The sequence below is a fragment of the Kogia breviceps genome, chromosome 12, assembly GCF_026419965.1.
Source record: "Kogia breviceps isolate mKogBre1 chromosome 12, mKogBre1 haplotype 1, whole genome shotgun sequence".
In the NCBI taxonomy this organism is placed as follows: domain Eukaryota; kingdom Metazoa; phylum Chordata; class Mammalia; order Artiodactyla; family Physeteridae; genus Kogia; species Kogia breviceps.
This window is the reverse complement of record NC_081321.1, coordinates 44,321,445-44,334,578: the sequence shown is the minus strand read 5'-3', so window position 1 is coordinate 44,334,578 and position 13,134 is coordinate 44,321,445. Positions and strand designations below refer to the sequence as shown.

At 46.8% G+C, this 13,134-nt stretch overlaps 1 protein-coding gene across 9 annotated transcripts in view; it reads left to right on the top strand.

The window, feature by feature from the left end:
* Nucleotides 1-13,134, top strand: part of BAZ2A (bromodomain adjacent to zinc finger domain 2A) — a 34,405-nt gene that overhangs the window by 2,947 nt on the left and 18,324 nt on the right. For 3 of the 9 annotated variants that reach the window (XM_059080415.2, XM_059080418.2, XM_067009552.1), the window contains exons 2-3: nt 2,013-2,098; nt 12,531-12,668. In XM_059080415.2, coding sequence (XP_058936398.1) covers nt 12,533-12,668 — 136 coding nt within the window. In that variant the 5' untranslated portion in view covers nt 2,013-2,098; nt 12,531-12,532. Of the gene's footprint in view, nt 1-1,483; nt 1,591-2,012; nt 2,099-2,513; nt 2,717-12,530; nt 12,669-13,134 lie in introns of those variants that run through there. The other 6 variants (XM_067009553.1, XM_059080416.2, XM_067009554.1 and 3 more) reach the window with 6 other exon arrangements.

Below are 13,134 nucleotides of genomic sequence, written 5' to 3'. Positions count from 1 at the left end.
CACTGTGGCAGCTGACCCCAGTCAGGGTGGTGCAGCAGGAACACAGGGAGGGTGAGAAAGGGGGAGCAGGTGCTAATGTCTTCCTCCCCATTCTCTTTATTACCCGCCCACTGGCCTGGCTTGTGAGAGGTTCAGAGTATTCCCTAGGTGCCCTTCTCACAAGTTGCTGAAAAAAAGACCATTTGCCCCTTCCTCTTTCTAGTAGCTTCCTAAAGGGAGATGGGGTGGGTGGGTGATTGGCCATATCTGATGGGATTGAGGAATGTTTGGGGACAGAAAGGGTCAGTCTGCCCTCTGTCATCTGGATGGGGGGGAGAAGCACAGCTGCTGCTTGGGGTGGCTTCTGGCAAGAAGTAAACACCCAGCTGTTGGCATATTGACACCCCACCCTCATCCTTCCTCAAAGAACAAGGAAGACCTCTGATTAGATGGGATGAGGAGGGGTCTAATTCAAGGAGGAAGGTGATTGTAGTCTTTCTGCACCAGATGGGAAAGAATGGATCCTGCCCCACTTTCTTTTCTAATCCCAGGTGGCTCTCTCCTATCCAACACCCCTCTTCCCAATCGCTCCTGGCCGGGATAGTCCTAGGGGTTGCCCTGGAGACTAGGCCTGGGGCTCGGAACGGGTGGGAGCAGTCAGTGGGGCACAGGAGTAACCGGCTCTTCCGGAGCCTAGTGGAGCCAGCGGGTGGGTGTGTGTGGGTGTGTGGTGGTGGGGGAAGGGGCGTGGCTACACCCGTCTGACTGGCGCAGGCTCCTCCCCTGCCGCCCGCCTCCGACTGGCCAGCCCTATGATTGGGGGCGGGAGGTAGGAAGATTCTCCCTCATCTGCCCTGGAAAAGGAAAAAGATACCTAGCTCTCTTCCTCGGCCCTTTAGGAAGCCAGTTCAATGCCCTGAGCTCTCTTCTTCACCTGTCTTTATTTTGGGAATGGGGGAAGCATTCCTTAGCAGAAGTTTGCTGGATCCCTGCTTTCTCCAGAAAGAAGGACCCCCTCTACCCTGAGTGTGGCCTCTATTTACCCAGGGACTTGAGGTCAGTAGGCTGTTGGGGTCCTTATTTTTTATACAAGGTGACCCTATAAATCTGTTACTGAGTCATGGGGGAGAAAAGGATTTGATTTCTGTCTACTCCTTCCCACTGACAATCTACTTTTTTCAGGAGGGGGACAGAAACCCTCCTAACCCTCTTAGCCCCTCTCTCTCTGGCCCACACACTTTGAGGCTTTGCTGAAGCTCACTTCCTTCTTAGCTTCTCTGAGCCATTTTGTAGTGGGGAGTGAAGTCTGTCCCCCAAATTTAGGAAGAACTCACTCCCCTGTGGAGTAAGGAAATCCAATCTAGACTAATGTATTTGGTCCTGCCTTACTCTGGCCCCACCCAGTTTTCAGATCTCCTTTCTCCCCAGACTCCCAAAGGAAAAAGTATTTGTTGACACCCCAACCTGCCAGAGTTTCATCATCCCTACTCTGTTCCTCTTCCAGAATATTCTGCTTGAGTTTTGCACGGTTAGGCAACTGTTTGTACAACTGCATTGCAATGAATTGAATGGGAATTATCTTGAAGCCTGCAAAGTCTGTTGAGTTGCAAGGTAAAGAAACCTGGTTTCTAGTCACATTTTATCCACTGTTTGACCTTGAACAAGTCGGTTAACCTCTTCAGGCCATAATTTCTTCATCTACCAAAGAAGAGAATGTTGAACTAGAAATTCTCTAAATTCTAACATCATGTATGACACTGTTCTTCAATCTGGGTCCCTGCAATAGACGTTTTAGGTGATAGCTAAACTCTAGTTCTCTGCTAGATTTTTCTTTCCTCTTCTCAGAAGGTTTCACTTAGTTATATAGCCCTATCAGAAAAAGTATACTGGAACCATAGAATAGGTGAACACTTGGGGCATCTTATTTGCTGGTCAGTTTTCCTGCTTCTCCCCTGTCCCTCTGACCAGGTTTAGGCCAGACTCAGGCCTTCCCTGTCTGGTCTCTGAGCCAAGCTTCCTTTTCCTACCCACAGGAATCTTCCCGACCCCCAGAGCCCTGCAGATGTCGCCGGGAAAGTGGTGATCCAGGCAGGACCAGGCTGCCACCCACGGGACAGAGGTGAGTGGGCAGCAGATGGAGCAGGAGCTTGCCTTTTTCCACCCCTTTACCAGGACTGAATTTTCCTGACTAAGCTTTCTGCTTCTACACTTCCACTTTTCCACTACCCAGCCTGGGAAATAACTACCCCCGAAATGATCTTAGGGGAGTGGCACATGCCTCGGTCCTAGAAATTTGGTTTAGTCTTTTAGGTTAACCTTGGGATCAGGGCACGCCTTTCAGTTTGCTCTGTGTGATGCAGGACTACCGCCCACAATGAGACACAGTGCAGAGGGAGCTTCCCGGTAGGCTAGGGAGACACCGCGGCGCTAGGACCCAGATCCGGGTCAGGGAGCTGGGATGGCCGGCGCTAGGACCCGGCGGCGGAGGCCGCGGAGGGCGGCTCTCTCTCGGCCGCTGCTTCCCCGCCCCCTCCGGCTCCGGCTCCCTCCTCCCCCGCCGGCCATGTTGGCTCCGCTCGGGCCCCGCGGTTGAGCCGCGTCCCCCTCCCCCCTCCCGGACCCCGGACCCCCTCCCCCGCGTTCCCCTCCCCTCCTGGCGCCCGGAGCGAGGCCATGTGAACCGCCCGTCCCCCGGGGAGAGACAAGCCCCGAGCCTGGCTAGACGCCGCCGCCTCAGGTCTGTTGGGTCTGTGGCTGGGGGCCTGAGGGGAGGGAGCCCCGCTTTCATCCGAGGCTTCCCTCAGGGAACCGAAGCTCTGGAGCCGCCTAGAGCCTTGCCGGGGGGTGAGGGGAGGAGACGCCGACTCGAGCTTATTTCCAGTTAGAACCCAGCCCCGGGCGGGGGTCTTCCTGCACTGGGGAGTGGGAGGAGAAGGGGGCTGGTCGGTCTGCAGAAGATCGGGATGGGGCGGCGGGGGCGGGAGCGGGAAGAGCTGTGGAGGTTCCCGGCGACGGCGGCGGCTGCGAGGAGGCGGCGGAGAAGCCGCCTGACTGGTGGAGATGACTCCTGTAGGGGACTCGGGGTGGAATCCCCGGGAGGGGCTCCACCTCTTCAGATGGGGTGGGGATTGCCCGAGTGCTAAGGGTAGGTGAGGGGGTTCCCTGGACAGGTTAAACACTCCGTTTGTGGGGATTGGGGCGTTTTGGCAACGGTGAGTGGAGGTCAGAGGGGTTTCCAGGGGTCTCGGGGTGTCCTCTCGGCGGGGTGGGGGGTGGGGTGCACGTTCTCTTGAGCTTGGCGAGCAGGAGAGGGCCTTGCTGGAGTGGAGCTGTGCTTGGCCTGGGGCCCCCGAGTCCCGGGAGAACCCGCCACTCCAGGGATGGGGGTTGATAGGGCCGGTGCTGAGGCGTACGGATCTGAGCCGGCCTTAGGGGCCGGAGGGAAGAATGAAGAGGGAGCCCTTTCCAAGGGGGATCCCTCACTAAGGGGATCCCCATTTCCGTGGCAGAAAAGATGATCCCGCATCATCCCTTTCTTTCCTGGTGTTCCCAATTTTCAAGGGAAGGCAATGCCAACAGCAGTCATCCTTTGTAGGATTTATTGGAGTGGGAGATTTGCATCCTTCGGGGGGCGATGCGGGGGGATAGCTTCCACCTCCATCTGTACACAAACAGCCCCTCCCCCAAGCCTCCCGCAGGAAGTGGCCGGGAAATGGCAGCTGTGCGTTTGCTGCTGCGTCTCTCGTTGTTTTGAAATGTCCATTTTAATCAGATTTGGTTTCATTTTCTGAGGCCTTCGGGCAAGCTTGGATCCTGCCAACCATGTGGTCTGATAGTCCTTCGTTCGACTTTTTTTTTTTTTTTTTTGTAAACTTAATTTGTCAACTGGAAGTAGTCACTGCAGTTGACTCCCTGATCCCAATCCCCCCTCCAAAGCATCTCTGTGTCCCTGTCTGGATTTTTTTCCCCTGAGCTAGAGGTCATAGAAAAATCAAACTCACTCATCCACCAGCAGGGCTACACAAGTGATGCAAATTCCTTCGGTGTAGAGAGTTGTCAGGAAGACTTGGGATCTTTTGTGTCATGAGAGTGGCTTTTGGGGATACTGCTTAATATATATTCTTATATTCATACGAATATTAAATATATTCTTAAGTATGACAGTTTCTGTATTGCAGAGCACTTGAGTAAGTGAGCTTGTGATGTGATGAAGTTGATTCTGAGAGGTGGAAGAAGAGTGGGGAATGGGGAAGATCAAACTGAGTGGGGTTTGTGGGGCGGGGGGCTAGGGACTGATTTGCAGAGTGAGTGTGGTGGGCTTGTTCCTCACTGGTGATTCTAGCCTAAGGATAAGTCCCTGTGGGAAGCCTGTTAGTTGACATAGGGGAGGGTGTACCTTCTGCAGTACCAAGTAATTAGGAGAATTAGTTATCATATGACTTATGCCTCAGTCCATAAAAGACATCTCTCTTATTACCATTCGTGGAGAGGACTAAGCTTTTCCCTTGCTCTGTGCAAAGTCATGTGTCCAGATTTTCTCTTTTTCCCACCTGATAACTCCAGGAGATTTCTACTATAGCATATAGTGATAGACTGTGTGTACTGTGCCCCCAGGCACTTGGTCAGACTCTGGGTTTGGTTTGAGGTGAGTTGGCCACAGGATTTTCTGTTTTGAGAGGTGAGATCATTTGGACTATCCTGAAAACTGCTAAAGCCTAACATTTAAATAATCTTTTCAGTATTCTTCACCTGAATTGTAGATTCTTAGATTAAAGGTCCAGGATAGGAACAGATAGACATACATGATTATGTGGCACTTTTAAGATAGCATCATTGCTCCTTTTACTGGGGCTTTGGGGTTGATAATCTGGAAACAGTAAAAACGAGTTCAGTGTCACTGTCCTTTTTCTTGCCCTTCTGCTTGACTGATTGGTTCCTTTGAGTTGCTTTCTTGACAGTGATTTTAAGTTCCCCATTCTTCAACCTTTGTTTACCTAGATTGGGGCCTGACAGAATAGTAAATTGATTTTCCCTGGTGGAAGTTAAAAGAATGAAGGAAGGAGAAAGACTACTCTTATTTCTTTGGACTCTTTACGAGAAATAAAAGTTGATTTTGAGAAAGTAGATAGCTATGGCTTCATTTGATACACGACTGATCAGAAAGCTGAATGAAGTAAACCTTTCATGGCCTTTTTGTAAAGTGGATGCATTTTTCTCTCAGAGAAGTGGATTTCTTAATATTGACTTTTTTTTTTTTTTTTTTTTTTTAAGCCACTCCGTAAAGGAAAAAATTTGAGGTGTAGGGAGAACTATGTGGGCCGACCTCAGAGCCAGTCAGAAATCTAGAATGCCCTGAGAGGCTCATCTTGCAGTCTTGTGGTTCTGGAATCAGGTGTTGCCAAGAGAGAAGCAAAGCTTGTTAGGGTTACTGTGTCTTGCTGATGTTGACCTTTCTTATCACCTCTGAAGAGGTCTGCTATATTCTTTTACTAAAAGAATAAAATACAGTTAAAATAGTGTGGAAGTTAGTCCAATAACCGGTATGATGTTTGACCTTGTGTGAGGTGCGTACAGTGAGGCAGTAATGCCAAAGTTTTTATTTCCTAGGACATAGAGTGAAGTATAAAACTCTTGAGGATTTCCTGGGGCAGATAATCTTCCTGATTTGTTTCTTAGGACATGGATGTCCTCATATACCTCATAGCCTAAGATTAATACTTTCTCAGCATTGCTGCACATGGATCAGAGGGACCATTTTTCACCAACTTTTTGGTCTTCATAATTTTGAGATTTATAAAATTGTGCAAAACAAAAAACCTGTCTTCATTGAAGAGTTCTGGAGATTGTTCTTGGATTGGGTCACTGGCAGTAGAAGTAGTATTGTGTTATTGTTACGTGGTGGTCTGTCCTTCTCCTAGTTAAAGAGAATAATTAAAGGGGCATTTTACATAATGAAAATATTACCAAACAGTTTAGCAAATATTCATTAAAAACTAAAGCATGAGGGTTCTTGGGAATTCCCAGGTGGTCCAGTGGTTAGGACTCCACGTTTCACTGCCAAGGGCCTGGTTCGATCCCTGGTCAGGGAACTAAAATCCCACAAGCTGCAAGGTGTGGCCAGAATAAAACAAAAACCGTGAGGGTTCTTAAGAGACAAGTGGTACTGCTACTTTTGGTCTCTTGGGCTTGGGCACTGTATAACCTGCCTTCTCAGCTCAGTTTTTTTTTTTTAGTGGGGAGGAGGATAGATTTTTGAAGGAAGGGGTGAAGTCATTAACTGTTAGAGCTGAAATTCTGAGAAACAGTCAGAGCTTGAAAGGGAAATAACCTTGTTACAACTCTGGAGCGTGGTTTTTAGTGTCCTGCAATTTAAAGGCATTTCCAGTTCTCTGACAGTGAAGTGACCAGAGCTGTGGCAGAAAACCTAGCCTAGATTGTTAGTATATGGTTCCTTTATTCAGTCTCCAAATACTTAAAAACCTGCTGTATACCTTGAGTGTTCAGTTAAATCATGCTTCCCTGTTTCCAGGCCTTATTTTCTGCATGAGACATCTGTCTAAAATATGTCAAGATTTGGGGCCTTTCTTCCCTCTAGAAATTATGTCTGTGAAGAATGAAGCTGAATTTTTTGGTTCTCTTGAGAATGGTGGGAGCAAAAATCACAAACTTTATTGGATGAATAAGTTGATAATGACAGAAAAGACAGATTTACTCATTCATTTGCTCAATCTATGAGTTCAACAAGTATTTCCTTTCATCTTTTTAATGTACTTAGCACTAAATTAAGTGCTGGAGATATAATGGTAGAACTTAATTTCTGGTTGATGCTGTAGAACCTACATAGTATAGAAGAAATAAGGACAGAGAACAATCATCTTTGTGTTCTTCTGTGCAGCCTGGACATGGCAGTTGTCTTTGAGTAGCCTCTCTTAGGATAATCTTCCTTCTTTCATCATCTTCCTTCTGCCTCACTGTCCTGACTAGGAAAAGGGGGTTAAGGAAAGAACATTTTGAGAGAATGAGCCTCAGTCAGTATGGCTGTAGTCTGAGTCTGGGTTCCAAGGGAAGATTGTTACCAGGGCTGTCTGAATGGGCTATCCTTACTGGGGAAGAAGGCATGTTGATCTTGTGGCTTGGCACTTGGAACTCTTTTGGTGGAGGAAGACAGCTTAGCCAGGAAGGAGTTTTTAGATTTGAAAGTGAAGGCTTGCTTGTTTGCAGCATCAGGAATTGGGAGTCGTGAAAACTTTGGGATCTTCCCCAGGGTATAGGGTAGAAATGGGAAATGAGGCAGCTTTTGTGGTAGAGCAGGGTTTTTCAACCTTGCTCTTTTTAAAAAATATATAAATTTATTTATTTATTTTTATTTTTGGCTGTGTTGGGTCTTTGTTGCTGTGTGCAGGCTTTCTCTAGTTGCAGCGAGCAGGGGCTACTCTTCATTGTGGTGCACAGGCCTCTCACTGTCGTAGCTTCTCTTGTTGTGGAGCACAGGCTCCAGGCAGGCACGCGGGCTCAGTAGTTGTGGCGCACGGGCCTAGCTGCTCCGCAGCATGTGGGATCCTCCCGGACCAGAGATCGAACCCGTGTCCCCTGCATTGGCAGGCGGACTCCTAACCACTGCATCACCAGGGAAGCCCTCAACCTTGCTCTTGATTGAGCAAGAACCAAATAATCCTTTGTTGTAGTGGGCTGTCTTGTGTATTACAAGATCATTAGGAGCATCCCCAGCTTTGATTTCCTAAATTCCAGTAGCATATACCTTTCTAAATAACTAAATGTCCCCGGGGGGCAAAATCAACCTGGTTGGAAACCACTGTATTAGAGTATGGTGGATGATTCCAGAGATGTGTAGAGTTCAGAATTATCCTTCATAACATTCACAATTACAAATGTAAAAGGTAGTAGTATGATTTATTTACTATACTGCAAGATTTACATTCACTGTTTAGTAAAGATAGACATTTGAAATCTCTCCCCACCCCCCAAAATTAGAAACCTCTTTATTTGTGGAATTTTAGTATTCTATATGGGAAGAACGAACCAAGGAGCTGCAGGGACTGCTCAAGTGTCCAGCTAGATGGTGTTAATGTGTCTTGTCTTTCTGGGGGTAGCCTCAGAGGTCTGAGTGTTAGGGTTGGTCAGGGCACCTGCAACAGTGTTGAAATTTGTAACATTTATTTCAACACTGTGCATTGTCAGCCCTTTTCTGTCAAAACCATGTCACAGGTCCACAGACTAGTAACTCTTCAATAGCAACTGAGAGAAAGAGCAGCCTATTTGGCCATGTGGCAAGAGCTTTACTGCCTCAAGCTTAAGGGGCAGTGTCCCTTAACTCTTATAAATGAAGCTTAGAGGTCCTTAAGAGATCCATTTACATACTACTGGGACTGGGCTGGGTGCTGGCCTGATTGTACTTCCTGGTCAGGAGAGCTGTCTACTATTCTGGGGGTTGGGCACTGACTGATTTCTCTTTTGACCAAAATCTCATTAGTTCAAAGGGAGACACTCTCCTTTGCTTTACTGTTCTTCTTATTAGCTCTAGATGGGAGGACATAATTTACCTTCAGGCTTTATTGTGAAAAGCATCTTGGGTAGGAAGGTTAAAGTAAAATAACCCTGGTTTTATTGCTGAGAGGAGCTGCCTACATTTTCTTTGCGTTCCTATAATGTCATCCATATTTAAGTGACACCTGAAATCAAGAGTGTAGGGACTTCCCTAGCCATCCAATGGTTAAGACTCCTCACTGCCAATGCAGGGGGCTTGGGTTCGATCCCTGATCGGGGAACCAAGATTCCACATGCAAAACTTCTCTTGAAATCAAGAGTCTAGTTGCATACAAGGAAGTCTGGCTGGGAGGATCATCCCTGGTCTTGTAGTATCTCTCATACTAGTTAAAAATAGTAATGGTTTTAAATTATATTTTGACCCTTTGGACATCATTATCTTCTTAAAAACTAAAAACAAAAAATAGTTTTTACTCTTTTTTGTCTAATAATAATAGCTAAAATTTATTGAGTGCTTGCTGGATGACAGATGCTGTGCCAGGTCCTTTATATAGATTTTCTCATTTAATCCTCACAAGCCCTGGAGGTGAGTACTAAAATTTTTTACTAATGATGAAGCAGAGTCTCAGCAACATTAAGTAACTTGTTCAGGGTCACACAGCTAGTGGTAGTAGAGCTGGGATTTGCACCTAGAGCTCACTGTTGTTGCACTGATCTCACTGCACAGCACAGAGTATTTTATGTTTCTGGGAAGCTTCTTATAAATGAAGTGATTGTGGTCCTGATGACCCCTCAGTAGAGGCTACTGGGGAAACAGACCTCAGGCACTAGATAACTTCCCATTCCTTTTACTTATCTGATTTCTGTAAGCCATCCATTTATGCTTATTAGTATGTAATTTATGAGACAGGAAATGCTATGCTGTCCCAGCGTAGCAGAGATGAGAAGGTCACTAGTTTCCTCATGGATTCAAACAGAAAAAGGAAAAACGAACTGTGTGGCCTGTCATTGAGTGGGAGAATATAGTCCAGTGCACAGCAGAGGTGTGGCTGTGCATAAAACTGGGGGAGAGGAGATGTGGGGATCAGATGAGATTGGCTCTCCAGCATAGCATTTCTAGACTTGCGAAATGAATCCCTGAATGTCTTTTTTTTTTTTTTTTTTTTTTTTGGCGGGTGTAGTTTCCCCACCAGGGATCGAACCTGGGCCCTGGCAGTGAAAGCACCAAGTCCTAACCACTGGCCTGCCAGGGAATTCCCTGTGATGTAAGCTTTGTTTTGTTTTGTTTTTTAAAGATATATTTTTTTATGTGGACCATTTTAAAAGTCTTTATTGAGTTTGTTACAATACTGCTCCTGTTTTATGTTTTGGTTTTTTAGCCGAGAGGCAAGTGGGATCTTAGCTCCCCCAACAGGGATCAAACCCGCACCTCATGCATTGGAAGGTGAAATCTTAACCACTGGACCTCCAGGGAAGTCCTTCCCGTGATGTAAGCTTTGGAAGGAACCTAACCTAGAGTATAGGGAATGAACTTTCCTCCTTGGTGTCTTTCATTTCGGAAGGGTCACTAATCTCATGATGCTTATTTTTCAGATCCCTTAGTGCTTAGGATGGTCTTTAACTAAAAGGAAATCCTGGGGACCCCTGAGGTCTTCTGTAGAGACCGAGTTTCTTCATTGATGCATAGCAAGTTTGGATCTGCTGCTTATTTTAGAGTGAAGATGGGAAATCCTGTATGGGAAATGAGTTTATCCTAAAAACTTTTCCCCCTTAAATTGACAAAATGCAAATTGCTTTTATTTTTATTTATTTTAATTTATTTACTTTATTTATTTATTTTTGGCTGTGTTGGGTCTTCTTTGCTGCGCTCGGGCTTTCTCTGGTTGTGGCGAGCAGGGGCTACTCTTCCTTGCGGCACACGTCCTTCTCGTTGCAATGGCTTCTCTTGTTGTGGAGCACGGGCTCTAGCTGCGCGGGCTTCAGTAGCTTTGGCATGCAGGCTTAGTAGTTGTGGTGCACGGGCTTAGTTGCTCCGCAGCATGTGGGATCTTCCCGGACCAGGTATCAAACCTGTGTCCCCAGCACTGGCAGGTGGATTCTTTTTTTTTTTTTTTTTTTTTCCAGTACGCAGGCCTCTCACTGTTGTGGCCTCTCCCGTTGTGGAGCACAGGCTCCGGACGCACAGGCTCAGCGGCCATGGCTCACGAGCCTAGCCGCTCTGCGGCACGTGGGTCTTCCTGGACCGGGGCACAAACCCGTGTCCCCTGCATCAGCAGGCGGACTCTCAACCACTGCGCCACCAGGGAAGCCCTGGCAGGTGGATTCTTAACCACTGCCACCAGGGAAGTCCCAAGCATGAAAAATCTTATAGCTATCATGCCATATACTGTACAGGGTTTATATTTCATGCTCAGAATTATGTTAGATTCACCTAATGGTGGCCAATTTGCATTATCTAGCGTGTTCAAGAATATGATTCTTGCAAACCTTGGGCAGTGGTCTTATGTGTTCTTAACTGATTTATTCATTCTTTTAAAAGCTTTACTTATAGTTTATGTTTTTTTTGAAAAGTTTATTTAAAACATCACCTAGGTCTGCTTATTAACTCATCTTGGGAGCTTGATAAAAAATCTTTATACCTGAACTCTTCTGTCCTTTACTCTTCTCTGGTAACCAAAGGAGTTGCTTTTTCTGTATCAAGACAGATCATGTCTCTCACATAACAAATTAGTATGCGCTAGTACATCATAAGTATCTGATTGATGTGTCAGACTTTGCCAGTAATTCTAGCTTCTGCTTTCTGTCTTCTTCCTTCTTCTCTTTGCTCTATCGAAGGTAAATTTATTTTCATCATCATTCCTAGTAGTATATCACCTCATCATATTCAGGAGAGGGTGAAGAGCTTTTTAACCATACTACTCCCCAATGAGCCACTGCACTTTACAACTTTAAGTACCTAGCTATTCTCTCAGTGACCATTTACATTTACGCCACAAAACCAAAACATGGGGAAGTAATCACAGTAAACATAACAGAATACTGTTCCTTGGGACAGTCTCTTATTTAATCAGTTTTCCGTCTCTGACACTTTTGTGAGCTATGTTCTTAGAGAGCATGGTATTTCCCATGAAAAAGGAGTAGATGTGTTACTGGATGATTTGACTTTTGCTATTATGGTCACCTTTCCTGAAATGTATTCTTTTTTTTTGCGATACGCGGGCCTCTCACTGTTGTGGCCTCTCCCGTTGCGGAGCACAGGCTCCGGATGCGCAGGCTCAGCGGCCATGGCTCACGGGCCCAGCCGCTCCGCGGCACGTGGGATCTTCCCGGACCGGGGCACAAACCCGTGTCTCCTGCATCGGCAGGCGGACCCTCAACCGCTGCGCCACCAGGGAAGCCCTGAAATGTATTCTTTTCAAATTACTTTACTCAGTTAACTGTACTGTCTTCTTCAGATGTCTAGGGCTATGGATAGGATAACGTGGAAATTGCTTAACTCAACTATAATAATAAAACAGTATATGTATTAAACATGCTTTTTCTGCCAACACGTCCATGCTTTTCTGTCAAAAAGATGGCTTTGAGAACCTTGTTTATACCCTGAGAGTGGGACTCTGGCCTTACCTTGGCGGGGGTGGGGGGGTGGGAAGGATGGAGAATGTTAAATGTTACAGTTGAGGGCTAATATCTAACATAGAGGGGTAACCTGGGCTGGGAGTTAAGAGGGTGGGGCTTATACAGGGGGAAGACTCTAGGTGTGTATCTTGGTTTTCTCCCTAACTCTTTTAATCTCTACAATTCTGACTTTTTAAACCACTGTTTCTATAAGGTCATTGCCCGGGTTAGGAGTATATTTCCACTTCCTCTTCTCTTCTCTCCTTCCCCACGCCCCCTGCAACTCCCCTCCCTCCCAATCCAGTACCTGGGTAGGAGAAGGGTAAGTAAAGTAGATGGAGGGGAGGGGGCATTCCCTCTAGAAGATTCCAGGTGACATAACCTTGTTTAACCGCCAGTATTTTTTTTCCCCTCTCTCTCCCCTCCTACAGAAATGGAGGCAAACGACCATTTTAACTTTACTGGCCTTCCCCCTGCACCTGCTGCCTCAGGACTGAAACCCTCTCCCTCCTCAGGGGAGGGGCTCTACACTAACGGGTCTCCCATGAACTTCCCCCAGCAAGGGAAAAGTGAGTGTGAGGGCCACATGGCCTGGGAGGGAGTGGGCATCGCTCCTTTAGAGCAGGTTGATGGGATAAGGTTTGGCTCTGGACTAGCTACTTCACAACATCTTTTATGCCAGGTGGGAAGGGAGGAAGTGAGTCCTCAGAACTCCAGCTGCTGGAGAGAAGTCAGACTTCTAAGAACAAGTTTTAGGGGTTTATGGAAACAACACTTTTCACTTTAAGGCTGGAAGGGATTAGAAAAACATAACTGGCCTTTTCATCTTAGCTTGCTCTTCTGTCAGCCCTGTTCCCTGGCTGCTGCTTCTGATAACCAGGTTGGACCCGTGAGAAAGAGATAAAGGGCCAGCCCTCTGAGAAGCTGTTTTTAGAGGCTGGAGTAGCCCTCCCTTAGGACTGGGGGTGGAGGGGTTGGGTGAAGGTTGGGGTGTGTTTGCCTTTTAGTTTGTGCAGCAGAGAAGAGAGCAGATGC